At 39.3% G+C, this 25,115-nt stretch overlaps 1 protein-coding gene and 1 long non-coding RNA gene across 6 annotated transcripts in view; both read left to right on the top strand.

The window, feature by feature from the left end:
* Positions 1-13,750, top strand: part of LOC122866586 — a 39,853-nt gene extending 26,103 nt beyond the window's left edge. The window contains exon 2 of the long non-coding RNA XR_006375756.1: positions 13,126-13,750. This is a non-coding gene — a long non-coding RNA (uncharacterized LOC122866586). The remainder of the gene's footprint in view (positions 1-13,125) is intronic.
* Positions 1-25,115, top strand: part of kcnh2b (potassium voltage-gated channel, subfamily H (eag-related), member 2b) — a 415,530-nt gene that overhangs the window by 351,612 nt on the left and 38,803 nt on the right. For all 5 annotated transcript variants that reach the window (XR_006375749.1, XM_044176390.1, XM_044176389.1 and 2 more), the window contains 6 exons: positions 16,760-16,939; positions 17,944-18,047; positions 18,409-18,547; positions 21,696-21,850; positions 22,210-22,304; positions 22,622-22,762. Coding sequence is in view for 4 of the 5 variants with exons in the window: in XM_044176390.1 (XP_044032325.1) it covers positions 16,760-16,939; positions 17,944-18,047; positions 18,409-18,547; positions 21,696-21,850; positions 22,210-22,304; positions 22,622-22,762 (814 nt within the window). In the remaining variant the exon portion in view is untranslated. The remainder of the gene's footprint in view (positions 1-16,759; positions 16,940-17,943; positions 18,048-18,408; positions 18,548-21,695; positions 21,851-22,209; positions 22,305-22,621; positions 22,763-25,115) is intronic.

The following is a 25,115-nucleotide window of genomic DNA, read 5'->3' as shown; positions in this document are numbered from 1 at the left end:
TGTGTTTATTTCTGAGACACAAATCGTTGTAATGTAAACAACAACAACATAACTATTTTTTCACACAGTCCCACTGTTCAGATTGTTAGAATTTCCTTGGATTGTCACTGGTAGGTGATTTGACTAAGTGGATGTTGAGGATATTGAGCGGATATTAGTGAATTATGTCAGAGCAGCAGTGAAACTTAAAAAAACTTTAGCATACAGTAAAATTGTAATGGTAAGTCTAAGGTCATGGTAAAGAAACAGGAAAGCTTAGTTTTGGGATAATGTTGATGTGATGTGTTGAGACTATGAAATAGCTGGAGGATGCATGCACCACCTTATTCATTGCACCACAAATTCACTGTAGGGCTACATATTGCACCTAAGCTTTCAATATTTTCAGCGAGGTGCTTTTACTGCCTGTGAATGAGTATAATCCATCATCCAAAAGGCAAATTGTGTAGGACGGCAGGTGCAGTACAACATCAGAAGTCCCTATGTTGCTATATAGTTTAATGTTATGGACATCAGTTTGAATTTTTTCTCATTAAATTCTGAGAAATAAAGTTTTTTTTTCCTGTTCTTTTCTATTGCCCTGCGTCAAGTCACATGACAGTGAGAAATACAGTATTTTAAGATAGTTTCTGCATTAAAAAGCGTTTTGATAACATTTCTACCCATAAATGTGCATTTTATTTTCATAATCTTATCTCATAATGTATATGAGCCTTAGTTATTATGAAGATTCATTCAGGTCTCGCCAGTTCATTGCTATAGTGGTTGCTATGGACACTGCTATGTGTATGTAATGTTGTGGGTGGATTTGGTGCGTTCGACTCGTGTTTTGGGCTGTCTGCCGTCAGTGGGCTTCATTGATTTAAAATTTCTGCCGGTCGGGCGTAACCTTAATCCAAACGCCACTATCTCTTGCCCCAAGAAAAGGCGTTTTATAGCCTGTGATTGAAAAATGTGAAGTTTCTCATTTAATTTTATATTTCCAAGAATATGTGGCTGAGGATATTTAATTGTGAAATCACCTTTCTTAAAACATATTCTTCCTCAATTAGGTATTGAGCCACGTCATTCAATAAAGCACTCAAATCTTGTACCATGGCCAAATGAATGGATTATCAAACTGGACTTTACCTTTCACATCCCTCATTTAATCCCTGCACTTGTCATGTTCATACATCAAACTGGACTTTATATTGCGCATTGCATTCAACCTACACTGTTACATTATTTATTTATGCACATCACATTTAATTTTGGGTCTTGTCACCTTCATATATTTCATACACTTTTCTTTGTCCATAACACAGTCCATATTTCCTTTGTACAGTCAATATTTCATTTCAAGTTTTATATCCCATTTCAGAACTATTACTATTACATTCTGTAAAAAGATTTTAAAATTTCAATTTAATTTTAATGTTACTTTGTTTATTTAATTATTATTATTACTTTTGTCTATTTTTATTCTTCTGTATTGCGTTTTTTTGGGGGGGAGCAAATGTCAAGATACATTCTTTGAATGCTAGCATTGGCAGATTCTGATTGAATAAGCTATGTCATGCTGATATAAAATCCCAAAACCAAGAATAATAAAGATACAAAACATCTCCAGGGCTGTGTAGATAGGGAATGCATCAGTATTTGACCACTTGTGAATGTGAACAGGTTGATCTTTTCAACCATAACCCAAGCACTTCAGGCCTTCCTCCAAGCCTGTAAATGCCCTAGATTCAATTCAATTCAATTCAATTTTATTTATATAGCACCAATTCATAACAAAAGATATCTCATTGCACTTTTCCTATAGAGCAGGTCTAGACCGTACTCTTTGTAAAATTATTTACAGAGACCCAACAAATCCCACCACGAGCAAGCTGAACTACTATTTACACTGCATCTAGATGATCTATGTTAAGATGTAAAGATAGATGTTAGTTTATTTCAGATATTAGTTAGTTTATTTCAGATATTTTAGCGGGTATTCTAGAAATCTGGTTTTGGCTTGGTAGTTCTTCCAGTTTGTGAAGTAGGCTTGTAAACATAAATAGGGCCGTAAAAAGATATATATACTAAATATATCAAATATCTAATTACACTGTATCTATTTAACATAAAAAGTAAAAACATTGGTTTATTTCAGCTATTTTAGCCAAAACAGAAGTTGAACATCGCGTGGTTTACAGCTTCAGCATCACTGACACCGAAAGCAGCCAATGGGAAGAGAGAAAAAAGTTCATCTACACATGCCTGGATGAGAAAAACGGCTATGTAAGAACCTATGTCGCACACTATATCTGGCCGATTATGACTGTAAAATCATTGTATAATAAGTAACTTATTAGTCTTTTATTTATTTCTCAAGTGTGCTGTGAATGAGTGTGAATAACTGCTGTGACAATGGCAGAAAACATGGCTATAAATTCATTGTGGGAAAGCTGTATTGTAAAGTCAATACTACAATATGTTCCTTTTCATTTTTATAAACTGAAATTGAATAGCAGTAACTTTCATTTACACATGGAAAACCTATTGAGGGCACGACCTCTTTTACAAATGTGTTCTTTTTACAAAAAACATAGTGTACAGATACAATAATATGGTTAGTGTTACTTGTAAGGCTATTCATTACACCAAAGCTGGCTATACCTAGCTGGCTATAGACAAGACTTTAGAAAGTCACTGAGACATCAACTTCTACAAAAACAGTGTTTATTGTCCAAAAACCAAGTTTTTTGGTTTAGATTGACAGGACAATTCACAGCTCAAGAAAAACAAACATGGACTTTTTTGTAGTTCATCAATTAGATCCTGACCGGTTACAATGAAAACACACTCCATAAATTTTCATTGTTATGCGGATGATGCCCAATTATATCTATCAATCAAGCCAGATGAAACTCACCAGTTAGCTACTGGTTAGCTAACTTCAAGCATGCCTTAAGAACATAAAGACCTGGATGACCTGCAATTTTCTAATGTTAAACTCTGACAAAACTGAAATTATTGTACTTGGCCCCAAACACCTCCAAGACACATATCTAAAGATATAGTTACTCTAGATGGCATTGCACTGGCCTCCAGCACCACCGTAAGGAACCTCAGAGTTATCTTTGATCAGGATTCATCCTTTAACTCCCACATGAAACAAAATTCAAGGACTGCCTTCTTTCACCTACGCAACGTTGCAAAAATCAGGCACATCCTGTCTCAAAATGATGCTGGAAAACTAGTGCATGCATTTGTTACTTCTAGGTTGAACTATTGCAATTTCTTATTATGAGGCTGCCCAAATAAGCCACTTAGTGTAATTATCATATAGTCTTACATAAACACATTGAACATTTGAAAGTATAACATATGTGCAATATTCTTGTTAATAATATTTGTGACCTTATTACAATATTCAAGACATTCACACATTCACCTCAGGTGTTTACTAATTGGTTTTGGTTTCTGTTGGGCTAGCTCCATCTTATTTTTCTTCCATCTCTCCATGTGTCACTCAGAAACACTACACAACAAAAATGAGAATGAGAATTGATATTTTCTCTGCTTTGTCTAATCTCTGCAAGAGCTGCACCTCTGTAAAGACATAGTTTAATTTACTTATGTTGACTAATTTGTGTGTGACCAGCTAAACTCTGGAAAATATAACACTTTTAAAAATTAAACCATTAAGCACAGTGGTTACATTGTACTACCAGCACTGAATATTTACAGGTTACCCATTGAGCCATCTGGTGCTGTACTTCGGTGATTAAAGCAAAGTCGAAGAATATCACATACACTGAGCATATTCCTAATATATTATCCTAAACAGTGCAGCTCTGAAACAAATTTAGACAAATACCAGGTGGGAAAAATGTTAGATTTAAGATTACTTTTAGGCATTTCTACTTCATTTCAGCAATGCAGTGGATAGACAGGAAAATGGAGGCCAAACGGAGAGTGAATGACGTGTCATACAGGTCCTGATGTCTCTATGAATTACCTGGCATAGAAATTTGCGTCTATAAATGTGAAATTTGGTACAGCCAAGGAGATACTGTGTGGTATGCTCTCCCCTGATTTCTCATTGAACACAGTATGACATAACTTTGTGTGTCCAAGTCTTTTATCAATACAATAATTCTGTTTTACACAGTAGTTTGAAAATGTACTCATGCAAATAAGAGGCAACAACACAGGCAATGTCATAGATAACTCGCAGGCGTATGTTCTTGTCCTCACATCTTCAGAACTGCTCATCAATGACATACAGGGGATAGGCTAATCTATTTCAACACAAACATGTGAATGATGAAACACTTTATACTGAGGAAAAGTAAACAATAAGTATCCAGACAATCTCCAGCATCAAATCCGATTTATGCTATACTTAAATACTCAATAAGGGCATTCAAAATGATAATGTTTATTTTTTGTTAACATTAGTGAAGATTATAAAATGGTGTAAACTTGACATTTAGTAATATTTTGGAATTTCGCATACACATTCCACGAGGATGATATTTGGTGATTGAAAATGAATGACTTGTGTTAGGGTCATGCTATTCTAAGCATTTTATGAATAGGGACAATCAAATAGGGGAATTATCATTCTGGAAAACTGGGCCAAAAGTCATAGATGTCCTTACCGTGTCATAAACTTGCCATTCTCTTTGGCTCATGATGACAAACATCAGGGGAATTTTATGACAACAGGCTCAAAACACTTCTGTAACATCAAGCTTCTTTTCTTGCTTTTGTGACCTCAGCCTTGAAGTTACTACAGTCCTAAAGATTTAAGAAAAATGTAGATAATTATGAGAGGAATAATGGAATAATGAAGTTAAATCAGTTTCATGGACTCAGTTTTGTCAGTCAAGTCATGAGGCTTGGAGCAGTCAGGATGTGATAGCAGGCATGAGCTTTGCTTCCTCACAAGGCCAAAGTTGGCATCCAGTGTCACTATCATATATCCATCCACCTGGGAACAAACATTTAGAGTAATCCTGGTTTTGTATCTGGTGCTACAAAGAAAGGGTTTAGGTCAGCAACAACCAGGCAATAAATAATGTACTTACAAATTCTTAAAACAAATGTTGAAAGATACACAAGGTTCCACATTCATACTCATACAGCCTTCATAAATGCACAGCAACAGTTTGATACACCAATACTATTACTATTATTATTACAATAATGAACTCATTTTGAACTCATTTTGCAGATATCAATTCAGTTCCATCATTTCATGGAAAATGCAGTTATGAGTAATCAAACAAGAACCAGGTTCGAACTAGAACATGGTCCCATCATCTAACTGTGGGCAAACATCTACCAAACTTCTTTGTCGGAAGTGGTGATGCCTAAACTGGGATATGGATTCTCCCACCAGAAACCTGACACTCCAGTGACAGACAAACAAAAAGCTCTAGCAAAGGGATGGAAAAGGCTGTCTGGGGCTTGTTGGCTGCTGCTGGCCACAGCCCATTACCTTAGCAGAGTGCAGGCTTCCGGTTCTCATACATTTTGAGTGACGATGCAGAACCGTCGTGCCAAATAAAAAAGGGAAATAAAATAAAAACTTAACCAAAGACTACTATAAAGACTACCTTATCAACACAGGCAATATTACTTGGATGTGTCACCTATACCTAATGTTTATTATTATTGGAATCAGCAAACAGCCACAGATAAGAATTTTCTAAAATACATCACAAATTTGATGAATTACTTAAGGAAATCATTGCTGCACATTTAATAGGATTGGATTCCTTAACCTGTCAAGAAAATTAAATATATTGTAAATGAAATGTAAAATGACAAACCTGTGTTGACAATGACCTTCATGTCCTTCATGTACACAGGCCTCATGACCTTCAGGTTATAGGAATAATCCCAGGGAGGATGGCTCATAGCAGGCATTCTGTAAGAATGCTAGCTCTAACAGAGTTTTTAAAACAACAAACTCAAGAAGACACAAACAGTTAATACTACATGGTGCTAAAACAAAGAATCTAATTGATCTATTAAAAATTACTATGATCTTGTTATGTCTGTATGTATGAGTGCATGCTATGGTTATTACATTCCATGTGGAGGAAGGTAGAGTGAGATCTTTTGAGTCCTCTTCAGACAAGCCTCACAAAAGACTGCAGTGGCACCTATAATTAGTATGTTCTAGGCAGATAACACACTGGGTAGTGATTGGTGCTGAACATTTAAACGACACCTTAATCATGTCATCCTTGACTGCATCCCAGGCATTCAGCTCTCTTTTATTTGCCTTACTGTATGCTGTCTCAAAACATGAACAACAGCTCAGTGTCACATCATCAGGTTCAGCCTGTTGAGTTGTAATAGATGTGGAAGGGTCGGAAGGGCCTGTCTGTCTGGAGTTGGGCTGGGTAAGGTCTTGACTGAGATAAGATACCTTTGCATGGCCAACAATACACCTCCTAAACACCTTTTATTAATGCTCCTGAAGCATACACTCTTAACTGCTTTTGCCATATCTGACATTAAAATATTTCGATAACTAGATAAAGCATTCCTCTTCAGATGAATATATATGTAAGTGAAGATAGATAGATAGATAGATAGATAGATAGATAGATAGATAGATAGATAGATAGATAGATAGATAGATAGATAGATAGATAGATAGATAGATAGATAGATAGATAGATAGATAGATAGATAGATAGATAGATAGATAGATAGATACTCACTCTATGCAGCTTGGCCCAAACCTAATTTTGAATTAATAAAATATTTCAGTCAATATGAGTTTATAGCTTCAATGAAGCATTTGAATAAGCAGATACAGAATATATGCTGTAACATTGTCTAGTAATTTTTACAGGCTAAGTTTGAAGCTAATGGGAAAATTTAAGGGGAAAACCAGGGTGTAATTAATCGTTTTATTACTTAACTAACGTTAGTGATTACTTAGTTTACCAATTAGCCAAGACAAAAGCCATGTAAAGACATGCTAATTAGTGATGCTAACCACTTAGTTAGGATACAAACTAACCTTTTGCAGTAACTTCAAGCTAGTAACCTTCAAAGATAAGGTAAAGCATGTAATATCTAGAAAAATGCAAATGCAAAACGGTTATCTCATATCAACAATCATGTCACGTCACCTTAAAACAAGTTTTTTGCATTGTTTTCACTTGATTACTAAAATGTTCTCATTTAAATCGTCTTACCATTAGGCGCACTGGTCGCTCGTGTTGCTGGGCGTTCGTAGCATTATGCACAAATTTTAATGCATTACTTTTCGTAATGTATCATACGAAAGTTGTATGAGGATACCCTGAAACATAAACACATTTGAAGAAAACACAGCTGATGGTGGGCTGTGGAAGATTCCCACAGCTACTAACGCTGATCGGCCCCTCAGATATTTAGTCTACTGAGGACTCCTGATGCATGAAGACCTCAAAAATCTCTGAGCTTTACACCAACTAAAACTATCTGTTCAGTGTCATGTTTGGTAAATTACAGGATAAGCAATAAGGTTGTTTAAGGAGGTGGTCAATTGTATGACCAAGAAAAGGAAAGGAAATGAAAGACCAGGAGGTGGAAGTGTCTGGCTGACAGGATCAGCCTGGGTGTAAAAAGTTAATACATATAAAAACACTCTTTCTCATCAACACACATACTGTATGTAAAAACCTATTTTCCTGCCCTCAAAGGACCAGGTGTGTTATGCTGCAGTGTAGTTAGGTCAAGGAATTCAAATAAGTATTTATAGAATTTCCTTACTACAAAAATTAGATAAGAAAATCTAGCTAATGTTTTTTTTTCTTCTTGACAGCTCTTTTGAAAGGTCAGCATTATTTTAAAGGCAACATATGCTGAAAGAGCAACTGATCTGTTTTAACCAGTCAGTTGGGGTGAGACACTAACATTAAGTGAAAGTTAAATTATTTGGAAAACCTTAACTGTAACTCTCGCCATTATAAGTCTCTCTGGATTTTAGCTGGCAATGTCGGTCTGTCGGTCAGTCGGTCGGCCCAGCATTTTGGTCCAGACTGAAGTATATCAACAGCTATTGGTCCAGACTAGGGCTGGGTATCGGTACTCGATACCTTTAAGGTATCGACTGAAATAACCCAGTACCAAGTAGTATCAGAATCAGAATCAGAAATACTTTATTGATCCCTGAGGGGAAACTCTTTTGTTGCAATTGATCACTATCACGTCAATGCACACAGGAATAGAAGTACTAAGCAAATCAAAATATAATACATTATAATACAGCTAAGATAAATTGAGTACAAAGTGGATATAAGTATAAAAGCTAAAATACGTGTAAGTACAAAAGTCGGGGAACTCGGGCGGACAGCCGGGAGCTGTGACCGGACTGGCACCTGGGAACTCGGGCGGACGGCCGGGAGCTGGGACCGGAGTGGCGCCTGGGAACTCGGGCGGATGGCCCGGAGCTGGGACTGGAGTGGTAGTGAAGGCTGGGACCATCTGGAGACGGGAGGCGACGGCGAAGGCTGGGACCCTCTGGAGACGGGACAGCAGGGCTGGAGACCGGCAACAGGACAGCACGGCTGGAGACCGGCGACGGGCAGCAGGGCTGGAGGCGGCGGCTGGGCCTCGCAACTGTAGGCTGGCGGCGGTGGCTGGGCCTCGGAACTGGAGGCTGGCGGCGGCAGCTGAGCCTCGGAACTGAAGGCTGGCGGCGGCGGCTGGGCCTCAGAACTGGAGGCTGGCGGCGATCCAGCGGGGACTGGAACTGGCGAGCCGCTGAGCGGCGTAGCAGAGGGGTGGATGTAAACAGCCACAACAATGGCATGAGAGAATTCACGTGGCAAATAAAATGGCCGAAGTCCCACAGCTAACAGTTCAATGTCTGAGCTACAGATACTTTGCTTGATAGTAATGGGACCAGGGTTACACCATCTGTTGTTGACCAGAACAGCAAGCCTGCTGCCTTTCCGCTTACCGCTCCCGGTGTGATCCCTGTCGGCCTGAACAGTCTGAAAGCCGTCAATGGAAACTATTGATCCGGGATATCCTGGTGTAGCCATGTCTCTGAGAAGCACATCAAACTACACTCACGGAACTCTGTCTGACTCCAAAACGTCTCCAGTCAAACGATACCTGTATTCAATCCTTTTTTTACCCAGATTTAAAAAAAATTACTATTTGTATGGTTTTGCTTGCAGCCAATCACCGCAAGCATTCTTCGATTTAATGCGACATGTGATTGGCCCAGTACCGCAGCTACAGCTAGCAGCTACAGCTAGCAGCTACAGCTAGCAGTTACATGCAGCGGGCTGCCTCTCCACACACACTGAGAACTTCTTTGCCTCGTTCTCCAACGGGCTGGAGTGTGGAGTGTGCCAGTGTGTGGCAGCCCGCCCTGCAGACACCTGGCCTGTCTGCCTAGCCCATAGACACTCCAGCAGCGAAGCAGGCTCTGGAGGAGAAGTGACCGTGAGATGAGCGGCAGGCCAGGCAGGAGGGACTGCGACAGCCGAAGAGATGTGTATGGTATCTGTGGATGACAGACTTCAGATAGTCATTGACTACAAAGGATTTGCAGCCAAAAATGAAAAAGGCTGCTTTATTTTAAAATATATTCTCCATTCCAATTCCTTTCCGTCCCTTTAAACTGAGGAGTTGCATAAAATGGCTGTAATACTGTTCATCTGATGTGGATGTAAACACCTTCAAATTTAAATTTGTCAGTAATTAAACCTCACACTCACTATTTCATTTTAAATCCAATGTGTAGAAATAACACGACAGAAATGTGTAACTTTTACTTAATGACTATTGTAAATTGCATACCATCTTTGTAAAGCTTATAATACAGTTTTTCTAATGGCTTTTGTTACTATTGGCTATTTTTGCAAAACTCTACACATAAATAAGAAAACCCTTCACCAAATCAGCAAAACATTTTAGCTCTTTTGCAAAAGCTAATAAACCTTGCTTAACTCTTCAAACCTTTGTAAAAATGGTATTTTCGTATCAAACAGTTAACACAAGCCATCACATTAATAAGCACACAATGCGCCAACTACACACTGATGGTATGAATAAAAAACACATTTGCTTTTGCTTTCTCTGTGCACAAGCTATGTCAGTTTGAGGTCATACTTTTGTCATAGTTCTGTAAACATACAGGGATCCAAACTTCAAGTACTGGTGTTTATTTACACATATCAAAACAAAACAACAAGTGTTTTTTTTCCAAGACAAAACACAAAATAGTAATTTCACTGAGAAAAAAAAAATCAGTTTACATCGTGTCGTCTCTCTGGGTCCGGCCACAAAATTCCGTCTACATCACATGCAATGTCCTCTAGTCCAAAGCACTGGGGAAAATGTCTTCTGGAATGCCGTATCCAGGCCTGACATGATGCCTGGTCAATATCCCCACATGCCTCCTCCATTGCCTGTAAAAGGGCTATGCGTTGATGGGGATGACAGTCATAGACCTTCCAGCGCCAGGCAGAGAAGAACTCTTCAATTGGATTCAAGAATGGAGAGTATGGGGGGAGGTGGAGTACAGTGAAGAGCAGGTGATCTGTAAACCAGTTGCAGACCAAAGCAGCCCTATGGAAACTAACATTGTCCCATATGATGACATATCTGGTCTGCTCTGGTCTCTGAACATTAGTGAGCATGTCATGTAAGGTGTCCAGGAATGTAATAATGTGTGCAGTGTTATTTGGGCCTAGGGTTGCATGATGGTGAACAACACCATTTTGACTAATAGCTACACACAAAGTTATGTTACCACCACGTTATCCTGGGACATTGATTAGGGCATGGTGTCCAATAATGTTCCTGCCACGTCTCCTTGTTTTAGTGAGGTTAAAACCTGCCTCATCCACAAAAAGCTGCTCATGACCCATGGCATCTGCCTCTAGCTCCATCACTCTCTGGACAAGACAAAACAAATGCAGCACAGCAGGCTCATGCACAGTACTACAGTATGCACTTCCAGATTCAGTACCAATGATACTATAGCTTACCTGCACATAGTCATTTCGCAGTTGTTTTACACGTTCACTGTTTCTTTCAAAAGGGATTTTGTAGATTTGTTTCATTCGGATTCTGTTGCGGGCAAGTACACGACTTAATACAGAAATGCTCACATTGTGTATGTTTTGGAAGGTGGTGTCATCCTCAATTATGCGCTGCTGAATTTCTCGTAGCCTTCTCTTCCCTCTCCTCGTCCTCCTCTTGCTCTTCCTTGTCCTCTTCCTCTAACTTCACCTCCTTGTCCTTGTCGTCCTCTCCCTCTTGCGTCCTTCGTGTCCTCTTCCTCCTCCTCTTCCTCCTACTTCTTCACCTCCACGTCCTCTTCCTCGGCCTCCTCTAATTCTCACTCTTCTCACTCTTCCTGCTCCCTCCATGGTACTCCACATGGACAGCTTACCTGTGGCTTATTTTTATTGCTTAGGCTGATTGCAAAGTGAACTAATTATCTAAAACAGTTTTCACATGTGACAGTGTGCCAGACAGTTGGCAAAATAGTGTAAATAATAGCCATACATGTGTATAGTTTTGTTAGGAGTGTGTTAATCATTTGGAAATTGAGTGTAAAGCAGTGAGTTGTGTTTACAGTTCCGCAAAAAGAGTGCTGTGCAGTGGATTGTACCTACAGTTTTGCAAAGTGTGTGTTGCAAAATTGCAAACTGAGTGCAATGCAGTGTTTGTGCTTTTAGTTTTGCAAACTCAGTGAGTGGTTTTGCTATAAGATTTAATAGTTTTAGAAGTTGTGCTATAAGAATCAGGGTTAGGGTTTAAGCATTCAGAAAAAAACTGTATTGGTGCATACATCCACACACTGTTTGTGTGAGCACACTGGATTTGTCACTTGCATTCTAATTCTCAGTATTTTTTCTGCCCTTGCCTTCACCACAATAGCCGGGCTTCTGCAGTTCACTGTGTGATTCTACAGTTTTTTACGATTGCTTACACACTAAAATTAAACTTTTCCCACAATTAGCAAAACCTTACACTCAAGGAGCAAAACACAAGGCTAGATTTGCTGTAAGCACATTGTCAGCTTCACACTATTTGCAAAACATTACACACACTTGTATACATCAGACACAGAAGTATATCATGTCACTTCCTTGCAATTCCAAAGCACTGACATTACCACACCTATGAGCCAATCTGTTACAGTTTTTTCTGAATGCTTAAGCGCTAATCGTGATTCTTGTAGCACAATTTCGAAAACTATTAATACTTATAGCAAAACCACTCACTGAGTTTGCAAAACTAAAAGCACAAACACTGCTTTGCACTCAGTTTGCAATTTTGTAACACACACTTTGCAAAACTGTAGGCACAATTCACTGCACAACACTCTTTTTGCAGAACTTTAAACACAACTCACTTCTTACACTCAATTACCAAATTTCCAACACACTCCTAGCAAAATTATACACATGTATGGCTATCATTAACACTATTTTGCCAACTGTCTGGCACACTTTCACATGTGAAAACTGTTTTAGATAATTAGTTCACTTTGCAATCAGCCCAAGCAATATAAATAAGCCACAGGTAAGCTGTCTGTGTGGAGTACAATGGAAGGAGCAGTAAGAGTGAGAAGAGTGAGAATCAGAGGAGGCCGAGGGAGAGGACGTGGAGATGAAGAAGTTGGAGGAAGAGGACGTGGAGGTGAAGAAGCGAGAGGGTTAGAGGAAGTTAGAGGAAGAGGACAAGGAGGAGCAAGAAGAGGACGAGGAGGGGAAAGAAGAAGGGTAAGAAGAGTAAGAAATAGAATAACTGATGACATCAGAGCTACAATAGTGGACCATGTCATCAACCATGGGATGACCCTGAGGGAAGCTGGCCAACGGGTTCAGCCTAATTTGAGCCGCTACACTGTGGCACCATCTTTCAAAATATACACAGTGTAAGCATTTCTGCACTAAGTCGTGTACTTGCGGGCCTCAGAATAAAAATGAAGCAATTTACAGAGTTCCTTTCGAGAGAAACACAGAACGTGTAAAGCAACTGCGATATGACTGTGCAGGTAAGCTATAGTGTCATTGGTTCTGAATTTGGAAGTGCATACTGTGCTCAGTATGCCCATTCTGTGCATGGGCCTGATGTGTTGCATTTGTTTTGTCTTGTCTTGTCCAGAGAGTGATGGAACTAGAAGCAGATGCCATGGGACATGAGCTACTTTTTGTAGATGAGGCCGGTTTTAACCTCAGTAAAACCAGGAGACGTGGCAGGAACATTATTGGACACCGTGCCATCATCAATGTCCCAGGACAATGTGGTGGTAACATAACCATGTGTGCAGCTATAAGCCAAAAATGGTGTTGTTCACCATCATGCAACCATAGGCCCATACAACACTGCACACATTATTGCATTCCTGGACACCTTACATGACATGCTCACTGTTCAGAGACCAGAGCATACCCGATATGTCATCATATGGGACAATGTTAGTTTCCATAGGGCTGCTTTGGTCCGCAACTGGTTTACAGACCACCCATCCTTCATGGCACTCAACCTCCCTCCATACTCTCCATTCTTATCCCATCGAGGAGTTCTTCTCTGCCTGGCGCTGGAAAGTGTACGACTGTCATCCTCATCAACAGGTAGCCCTTTTACAGGCAATGGAGGAGGCATGTGGAGACATTGACCAGGCATCATGTCAGGCCTGGATATGGCATTCAAGGAGATATTTTCCCCGGTGCCTTGGACTGGAGGATATCGCATGCGATGTGGACGAAATTTTGTGGCCGGACCCAGAGAGACGACATGATGTAGGCTGATTGTCTTTTTTTTGTGAAATTACTATTTTGTGTTCTGACTTTGTCTTGGTTTTGATGAGTGTGAATAAACACCAATACTTCAAGTTTGGATCCTTGTATGTTTACATGACACTATGACAAAAGTATGACCTCAAATTGACATCTGTACACAGAGAAAGCAAAAGCCAGATGTGTTTTGTATTCATACCATCAGTGTGTAGTTGGCACATTGTGTGCTTAGTAGATGATGGCTTGTGTTTACTGTTTGATACGAAAACACCATTTTTACGAAGATGTGAAGAGTTAATCTAGCTGTGTTCGCTTTTGCAAGAGAACTACAATGTTTTGATAATTGGGTGAAAGGTTTTCTTATTTATGTGTAGAGTTTTGCAAAAATAGCCAATAGTTACAAAAAATGTGCTTAAGCAATCAGAAAAAACTGTAAACACAGCCATCAGGTGCACAAACACATGATTGTTAAATTGTAGACACACCAATCAGGTTTAAGCACTATAAAAATGCAGCAGGTAGGTTCACCTGCCTTCAACCAAAATGGAAGGAGTCAAAAGAAGAGTGAGGATGAGAGGAGGAGTACACAGAGGAGGAGAAGGAGGTAGAGGAAGAGGCCGCTGAAGACCTGAAGCAGGAGGAGAACGTGCACAAAGAAGAAGAGGACTAAACTTATCAAATGACATTCGTGCAACACTAGTGGACCATGTTGTGAACCACGGATTGACGCTGAGGGAGGCTGGACTGAGAGTTCAGCCAAATCTTTGCAGATATACAGTGGCATCTGTCATAAGGACTTTTTGACAGGAAAACAGGTAAAAGAAGATCTTTCTACAGTTACAGTAATCAGCCGCTTATTGTATGCACCATATCAGCACTTGTGAAACCCCTTCCTGTGACATTGTACAGTAAATTACATGTATTATTCTCTACATAGGATTGAGGGTCAGGAACGACTAGGAGGAAGGGGGCCCATATTCATGCAAGAACAAAAGAGAAAGATAATAAACATGGTTTTGGCCAATAATGCTATCAGGCTCAGAGAACTACAAGCAAACATTATCAATGACCATGCCATTTTTAATAATTTCCATCAGGTCTCTCAGTCAACACTGGCATGCATCCTGAAAAGACATCAGGTTCAAATGAACCAACTTTATCGAGTGCCTTTTGAGCGGAATTCAGAAAGGGTCAAACGGCTGCGGCATGAGTATGTGGAGGTTTGTATTGTTCACTTTAGCACTGTTATGTTATGTGTTTACATTGACTGTAATATACTAGACCTATTCTGAACTACACAATGTTGTCTTTCACTGTTGCAGATGAATGCAGAGGAAATCCTGCATGAATTCATATATATTGATGAGGCAGGGTTCAACCTCACAAAAGCAAGAAGGAGAGGCAGAAATATCATTGGCCACAGGGCTATAATCAATGTCCCAGGGCAATGTGGGGGTAACATCACCCTTTGCGCTGCCATTTCACAGCATGGGGTTCTCCTCTGTCATGCCAAAATGGGCCCTTACAACACACATTTTTGGACCGATTGCACCACATCGTCACAGCAGGTAATGAAATGCACCAGATCCAATACACTGTCATCTGGGACAATGTGTCATTCCACCACTCTGCTTTGGTCCAGAACTGGTTTCAACACCATCCACAGTTGACAGTACTATACCTTCCACCATACTCTCCGTTTCTAAACCCTATCGAAGAGTTTTTCTCTGCATGGCGGTGGAAGATTTACGATCTCCAGCCCCAGGCTCAGGTACCCCTCATTCAGGCCATGGAGGACACCTGTGACCAAGTCAACGCCACAGCTGTGCAAGGATGGATTCGACATTCAAGACGGTTCTTCCCGCGTTGTCTTGCTAATGAGGATATTGCTTGTGATGTTGATGAAATTGTCTGGCCAGATCCAGCTAGGCGAAGAGATAATGTATAGTATGTTTACTGTAGTATTTTCTGTACTATATTGTCAGTTTTTTCAGATTATTTTTTATGTCTGTTGTTGTTGTTATTTACTGTAATTATAACCTGTACTGGTACAGTTGTCTGTTGTTTGCTGAGCTAACAGTGTTATGCACACTACTGTAGTAGCATGACAATTGGGACATGTTTTGTTGTGATTCTCCATGTTGACTGATTTGGGTATATGGAGAGAAATCAATGATATTTTCCTCAGTCTGCAGCATTGGTCTTGTGTAGTGTTTGGTGAACTATTGCATAGTTGCACTTTCTCTGTGTACTTCATTTACAGTACTCTAATCACTGAGAATTAGACTTGCTAAAAGTGTTTTAGGTTAGCAACAGCAGTGTGTAACTGGTTCAAAAAGATTAAAGTCATATGAAATGTGTGTGTTTCGTATGGTAACAAAATATTGTTTTTATAAAGTTGTGAATAGTTTTGACAAAAGTGTTCCATTTTGCAAATGATGAAGTGTTGTGCTACTTTGGTGTAGGGTTGTGTTAATTGTGTGTAGTGTTTTGACAAACCGGGCCCTGTTTTCAAAATTGTGCTTAAGCAATCGTAAAAAACTGTAAGCAGAGACACAAGGCAGGCTGTACTATTGCCTCTTTATACTGATTCATTCCTGCTCTCATCCAGGGCGAGTGCAATGCAGACAGTGGAATACATTGCTGCAAGCAAAGCTACTTAGAACAGCTCCATAATACCAAAGATTTCATTCCTAGTGTGTGATTGTGTGTGTGAGGTGGAAGACGGAGGAAAAGGATCTGTGTGTGTGTGTGTGTGCGTGTGTGTGTGTGTGTTTGTTTGTATATATGTGTTTGGAATATGGTACATATGTGTGTGTATGTGCCTTCATGTATGTATTATTGTGCATTTGCATATCAATAACATCTGTGTGAGAGGGAAACTGCTTTCAGAACCGTTCTCGTCATCTTCAGTGGACACTGGCTCTATCGCTGTAATTGCAAAATGCAGTTATTGTAGCCACTGTGTAAGCACACTCTGTCCCCCTTTCTCTACCCAGGTGCTGTCTCTGGGTGCAGATGTGTTGCCAGAGTACAAGCTCCAGGCTCCTCGCATCCACAAGTGGACAGTGTTGCACTACAGCCCCTTCAAGGCAGTGTGGGACTGGCTCATCCTGCTGCTGGTCATCTACACCGCCATCCTGACACCCTACTCAGCCGCATTCCTCCTCAACGACCAGGTGGGGTCTCATCTAGTGATAGAATCATTAATCAGCCTGCTGCCAAGTCAAGTAAATTTTATTTAAATTGCCCAATCACAAATCATAAAATTCTGTGCAAATTATATCTATACAACATACGATCCTTGGAAACGACTATTGTAGAGATTAGCTTATATTTTTTCTTTTTCTTTTTTGTAACTCACTAAAATGATTTTTATAATACACTAAAATTACATTAATGTGTACAATTTATCATCAGTCCTCTTCTTCTGCACATTCTTTTTCCAGAGATGCAACAAAATGTATTTCATTCTCACATTTTTCTAGATAAACTAACTAACTATGTTAACAGCACTAGCTAACACTTCCTACGGTAAGTTAGTTTCACAATAAAGGCCTACCACTGTCTTTATATGTAAATTATTTTGTTGTGAAGCACATGTAGGAAATCTTGAGGTAGTATCAACAGTGGTTTAAGGATCAATATTTTCTTTCCACAGTAAATGAACAGAGCAGAACAGAAGGGCTACCACTGTGAGACTGGCCTTTGAGTGACAGAACGTCTGCTGGCAAATAGTGATAAATAAAGTAATATTATACAAAGAGGATTTCTATGGCACTGAAAATTCAGACTAAATAAATGTAGATAGTGTTTCTTAGGACAATGTATTTCTTGTAAAATAAAAAGCAAGTCTATTATAGGTTTTATTTACTCCTGATTTGTGTGTTGAAGCACTGTTCATGTTTTGTCTACATACGTATGCAAATTATCTTAAAACCCTTCATGCTAATCCTTTTGAAGGAGGTAATCATACAGAACTGTTCTATTTTTAGAGCATTCGATTATAATTCTCTTCTCCTGTCTTTTTTTCTGCTATACTCTCTTTTATGTTCTCCCTTTCACTTGTCTCTCTTCTCTTTTCTTTTCTTTTCTTTACTTTTCTTCTCTTCTCTTCTCTTCTCTTCTCTTCTCTTCTCTTCTCTTCTCTTCTCTTCTCTCCTCTTCTCTTCTCTTCTCTCAGGAAGAGGTAGCCATGCAGAGTTGTGGTTACTCCTGCTCTCCTCTCAATGTAGTGGACCTCATAGTGGATATCATGTTCATTATTGACATCCTCATCAACTTCAGGTCTGACTTTAGACACATGAATATACAGTTTAATTGTATTAGTAGTAGTAGTAACAATAGTAGCAGTGTTATTTGTTCTAGTAGAAACAGCTTCAGCAGTAGCAGTAGTCAAATTAGTTGTAGTAAATACAAAAATGCTGCAAGTCTAATTCCAAAATCCAGTGCTTTGTTCTCATTAATCTGTTTTTAGAGTTGATTGTAAAAGAAGTAACTCTGGTAGTGGCGTGAGTAAAAATAGTTAATGGTAAATTGTACAAAGCAATTTTCACAGTAGTAGTGGTAAAAAGTGTGGTGTCAAAAGTAATAGAATAGCAACTACTAATGTCAATAATTTTTTTGTAATTTGCACTCTTCTTCTCAGGACAACATATGTGAACACAAATGATGAGGTGGTGAGCCACCCGGTGCGTATAGCCGTGCACTACTTCAAAGGTTGGTTCCTCATCGACATGGTGGCTGCTATTCCCTTTGACCTGCTCATCTACCGCAACGGAGAGGAGGTATGTCATGATGGAGAGAGGGAGAGACGATTGGCTGTTTATATTCCGCAGAGAAAGTATAAGGGAGGACTAGACTAGTGGTAGGGAGATGGAGGGATAAAAAGAACAAGAGAGAAATGCTGTTGTTGTATTTACATAGTGCTAGATAGGCTAAATACTGGTTTGCTGATACTGATATCAGATTTTACACAGAGAGTGTCATCTAATCGAGAGTGAAACCGGAAATTTCAGGTTCTGTACCAGAAGTAAGAAAACCTAATTCAAAATCCCTTTGACTGGAACAGAGCCTTTCTCAATGTCTATCGTGTGGCTCACTACATATATAAACAACGGTAGTTTTCTGAAAAATGATTTACCATCGATCAATTCAATTTATATAGCACCAATTCATAAGAGAAGTTATCTCATTGCACTTTTCCTATAGAGCAGGTCTAGACTGTACTCTTTATAATATTATTTACAGAGACCCAACAAATCCCACCATGAGCAAGCATTTGGTGACAGTGGCAAGAAAAAACCTCCTTTAAGAGGCAGAAACCTTGGACAGAACCAGACTCAATGGTGGGCGGCCATCTGCTGCTGCCGTGTTAGGTTTTGCGAGAGAAAGAGAGAGAGAGGTTTTGAGAGAGAGAGAGAGAGAGAGAGAGAGAGAGAGAGAGAGAGAGAGAGAGAGCAAGAGAGAGGTTATGAGAGAGAGAGAGGTTTGTGGGGAGGGGGTTGGGGGTGGAGGACAGGGAGGCACAATGCAAACACCACCTAGAATTTTTAAAATAGTAATAATGTAATTGTAGTGGTAACATTGATATTAATAAATTAATAATAATAGGAATGACAGCTATAGGAATAATAATGACAGTATTAGTAACAATACCAATAACAACAACTGTAGTAGCAGTTCTCGTGCAGGAACATAGGGGCAGCAGGTGGCCCACAACCACAGATCCAGTCTCTGCAGCTCCGGAGGTAGAAATACCTGCTGAAATCGACAGAATGAGAGAGGAGAGAAATGAGAAAGCACAGAGTAAAGTAACTATAACTTTAGATAATGTGTCTCGGAGGTGTTTGGGGGCAAGTACAATAACTTCAGTTCTGTCAGAGTTTAACATCAGAAAATTGCAGGTCATCCAGGTCTTTATGTCCTCAAGGCATTCTTGAAGTTTAGCTAACTGGTGAGTTTCATCTGGCATGATCATTGCAGTGATGTTGATAGCTTTTCGATGTAGTGAATTGGATGGGTCCCCAATAAACTTAGTTTTTTGACAAATTGTAGTGTTAAACTCGTGTTTGATGTTATGATATGATTATAATTATGGTTATTCATGTATCTGAAAATCAAACAAATAAAATCCTAAATCTGTAAATACACTGCAAACACACAGCAGCTGACAGAAAGAGGAGGTCATATTATTCTGAGAAATATTAGCTTTTTCTGGGTGAATAAACGTTAAAAAGGGAAGCAAAAGGGCAACGAGAATGCTGACCTTTCAAGTTTCATCAGGTGTCATAACACTATCAAGCACATCATGTTTAATTAGGAAAGTAGTTTAAAAACACGCACACAAAGGGCAACCATTTATTGCATACTGCTGTTAGAAACTCAGTACAATTAGCTGATAATTAACCTGATTAGCCACCGTCAGAAATTAATACTCACATTATGCGGTGGCCAATCATGTAAGCCGGTGATCAGACCGGAAGACGGCCACAGGAAGAAGAACCTTGTTTACCATGTAGTATTCCGCTGTTGAGCGGAGCATTTGAACTTTTTCATATTTAGCAACCGTGAAGATGGAAGAGAGACTGAGAACTGTGCTTTGGCAACACATCACATGTCAAATGCCTATTGAATTGAGAGAGAGAGAGAGAGAGATAGAGAGAGAGAGAGCGTAGCGGTGGTTGAGTGAGCTAGAGAGTGAATGAAGTTTAATTGTTTAAACTGCTTTAATTGCCGCAACGTCTAATTTGGTGTGAATACAGCATAAGTGGTCATTCAAGTGCAAGACCTTGGTGTTAGTCTACAAGGCAGTGAAGGGAACTGCTTGTTCCTACCTCTGGCTATGGTCAAACCCTACACTCTGGCGCTACCATTCTGCTCATCTACCTCCATCTATGCCAGCGTCTTTATCTAATGGAATAAAGACGAGATGGTAAACAGAAAGATACGAGGGAAGACGAGGAGGTAGACAGGGAAGTGGAAGATAGGGAATATGAGGAAGAAAGAGAGAGGCAGAGGTGGTCTAGTTTTAAATTTTTTTTAAATTTAATTGTCTCCATGGGGAAGTTGATTTGCGTCAGCTGTGGTGGAGTTTCAAAATAATACATGTCTACATTAGATCACTCAATGCAGTGTACAAAACGCTGGTGACGAAACGAGTCAATTAATCAATTATTATTGAGAGAAAATTAAATCAACAAGAACTCTGCATCCTACATATCCCATAATGCAATCTGATAGCATTTTTCATTAGACCTTCCCTGCCTCCTAAATGCGCACACATCCAGTTTGCAATACAAGTTTTCTGTTAAAAAATGTAAAGGAGTAAGTCTTTGTTAAAGTCGTTGTTGCTGGAGCCCTCTGAGGGTACTTCCCACATAATGAAAGGATGAAAACCAGGGGAAACAGTACACAATATATATATATATATATATATATATATATATATATATATATATATATATATATATATATATTGTGATTAAGTCACCCACCAAGCCAAATGATGAATGTAGGAACTCCCAACATTCAAATACTAAATGAAAGTTTTGCCAAGGTTCACTTAATTGATGCTGTCCAGAAGGGGCCAACTATTATTTACTGTGAAGACACGCACACACAAACACAGAGCAGGACTAGGCTCTCTGCCAGCGCAGTATTTGGCCAGTTATTTATTAGTTGTAGGGACATGGAGGGCTCCAGCTGAATACAAGTTAAAAGGAGAAGGTGTAGACAGCCCACAGTAATGAAAGGGAGTCAGGATTTACCACCTCCGCAACAGTGAATCACATTGGAACAAGGCCATGACCTGTGTGTGTGTGTAAATGTGTGTGTGGGACAGGATGACAGCAGGTGGGAATGCTGTGAGGAGATATGATAACATGTTTTACAATACCATATCTCTACTTTTCTCTGTCCTTCCACTCCCATCAGACCACCACTCTGATTGGTCTGCTGAAAACTGCTCGTCTCCTGCGATTGGTGCGTGTAGCCAGGAAGCTGGACCGCTATTCGGAGTACGGCGCAGCTGTCCTCTTCCTCCTCATGTGCACCTTCGCCCTCATCGCTCACTGGCTGGCCTGCATCTGGTACAATGCCATAAGACTTTCTGATGAATCAAATAAGATTTACAATACTTTAAAAATATGAAGTTTCTTATGCTTTTTTATAGAGGTGTACTTTGTGTTGTCAAGCAGAATAGCATCTTACTCTTATTTTATTCTAACACAGTCAAATTGTAGAAACTGATACTGCAGAAAATGAGCATTTGAACTTTTTCAAAATTTCTGAATCAATATTAATCAAAACAATTATATTTTGAAAACACTATTAAGAGTTTGAAAATCAATTTAGTGTGCTTATTTTTGTACCTACTGTAGCAGCACTGTCCTACTTATTGCTAACATCAGTAATTATATCCAGTACAATCATGTTGTAACTTTCCCAGGTATGCCATCGGTAGCGTAGAGAGGAATGGTTCAATTGGCTGGCTCCACACACTGGGGGACCAATTGGGAAAACACTACAACGACTCCATCCCAGGTACTGAGAGGAAAAATTATGTAGTACTAATACTGGTTAGAAATATTGTAGTGGTACTGTCTTCACTGGATAACTCAGTTTTAAGCAAATTAAATACCTGTATTATAGTGTATTGTATTATATTTTTTTGCTAGTACCTTTTCCTGTGTGCACTGACGTAAAGGCGAGCTGCTGTAACAAAGAGTTTTCCAGGGATCAATAAAGTATTTCTGATTCTGATTCTGAATAGAAAATACGTATCATCAATGACCATCTGTCATTCTGTTTAGCAAAAAACATTTTACAATATTTGTGTAACCTCTAAATTTCCACACCAGGTTCGGGACCCTCCATCAAAGACAAGTACGTCACAGCTCTGTACTTTACCTTCAGCAGTCTGACCAGTGTGGGATTTGGAAACGTGTCCCCAAACACCAACTCTGAGAAGATCTTCTCTATCTGTGTCATGCTCATAGGATGTAAGTACTGATATTATGGTAAAAGTAACTGTTCCTTGGCTTCAGACCTGGGTGGAATAAAGTTTTTTAAAAATGTCCCAGTATGTGAAAAATGGCTTAATTCACTGACAACTTACCTGATTCTTGCTGAAATAAACCAATGGAAATACTCCATATCCTGTTTCTAACTACAAATGTCAGATCCGGCTGCATTGCGTTCAGGCTCCATCACACCTGCCATTCTAGTCAGTGTAGCAATGTCCACCACCCCCATGACCGAAGCGTCTCACTCGTACCTCTCTTACTTTTTTCAAGTCTTAATTAAAAGATTCGCAGATTCGTAGGTTTACATTTCACATTTCAGATTCATATAGACTTAAAACAATACTCACATGCTTGTATGTACACTGATATAGTTTTTGGATGCTGTGATCACTCTTCCTGTCTATACTGGCCCTCAGGAGATACCTTCTAACACTGTTTTAATCATTGAGTGCAAATATGCTTTCTAATGTTCAGCTGAAGCTAATACAGGGCTTCAACAGTCTGAGTTGTCTAAACCAAGTGGGTATTTTCCAAAGTTGCAGTCTTTTTAGTGCAAAATTCCCACTTTGTGTTTCCACATAAAGTGTTGCCTTACGAGCTGGGATGGAGGGATAGTAACACAAAGTATTAGTTTAAGAAAAAGTTGAAAACAAATTGAAATTATCTTCATTCATTCGTCTTCTTCAAGACACACAATTTGAATGTTAGGTAGTCTCTGTAATTCAATGAGCAAAGTGACTGAGCAAGATTGTCGCTTCCTTCCTTTTGTATGGATGTTGGTAGCACATCAGAGGCTTGTGTTTAGAGCGTGCACTATCAAATATTATAGTCTATGTATCATATTCATATGGCACTCACTAGTGTATCTGTAATTCCAAAAGGAAAATATGCCTGTATAATCTAATAAAAGCGTGGAAATATGGCTTAATGATAACAACTTTATTTGTATAGCAGTTTCATTTTCAAGCACTTTATGTAAGAATAAAATAATATCATAAATAGTAAACTTAGATAAGAAATAATAGAACTAATAATAATAATAAGAAATATTATAATCTAGGAAATATAAGAGAATGCAAGTCAGTTAAAACCCAGTTTAAAATGTGATGTGTTTTAGCTAAAAAAAAGAGAATCCAGAAATAGCAGTGCAGATTGTCGGAGGTTCAAGGTACATTTATTTGTCATTCTACAACACAGGGCTGAAAGTTGTAGCCCCCTTCACGCTAAACACACAGAACATATATATAAATATTTAAAATTAGAATAGAATAAAAATAAAAACAATATATATACTTATACTTACTTATATACTTACAGTATATACGTATATTATACAACGGTAGTGGTATGGTAATGTGCAAAACCAGCATAACAGAAAGTTCCATGTCATTTATTTATGTTGAAGTGCGGAGGATGAGGTGGAGTTGAAGAGTCTCACAGCCTGAGGAAAGAAGCTGCTCTGTAGTCTAGGGGTACAGCAGCAGATACTTCTGTATCGCTTGTCAGACAGCAGGAGGGTGAACAGGCTGTGGCTGGGGTGGGTATTGTCTTTTAGTATCCTTTGGGCTCTGCACAGGCACCTCCCCTCACTGATATCACTGGCCGCAGAACCCTCCTGTCCTGGCCCGTGCACATTCCATGCTAATTTGTAATGATTCCACTCAGGGTGCTTTCTGTTGCTCCTCTGTAAAAGTTGACAAGGACTTGACTGGACAAGTAACCATGGGTAACGCTACTCTGTCAGTCATCGTATATAACCCACCCCATGTTAGATAAATGACTGTGACTTGCCCGACCAAATCCAGGACGGGTCGTAATCTGTTTGAATGGTAGAGGTGCCAGACGTATCTGCCAGAGCAAATGAAACATGAGCTCAGCAGATTTGTCTGGTTCCCAGGCTAACTGATTACATATTATAAGAGAAAGTAAGTATTTACCATTATGGATAGTTTTAACGCTAAACTGATGCTGGGGATGTTCAAAAACAGCCCACGATGCATGTAATCTAGAATGCGGAATAAGCACGACTTGCAATCACATGCTCTCTAACAGCTTCAATACAGCTAGCTAGCCAGCCGTTTTCCACGAAACACAACATGTCAGGAGTTATCATTTTCACCTTCTCTACCATGTCATCTTAGAAAATCACTGTGCTAGCTAGATAGCTAGCTACCTAGGTAATAAGCTACGTCGTTGATCAACACAAACTAGCTACTTTCATCACATTACAAAGTAACAATTATTAATCATAATCGCCCACTAACAATTCCTACATGATAGTTATTCATTATATATATTATATAGATTACTTATGATATAGCTTACTTCC

This window comes from Siniperca chuatsi, linkage group LG19 (genome assembly GCF_020085105.1).
Source record: "Siniperca chuatsi isolate FFG_IHB_CAS linkage group LG19, ASM2008510v1, whole genome shotgun sequence".
NCBI lineage: Eukaryota > Metazoa > Chordata > Actinopteri > Centrarchiformes > Sinipercidae > Siniperca > Siniperca chuatsi.
This window is presented reverse-complemented; position numbering and strand designations above follow the sequence as displayed.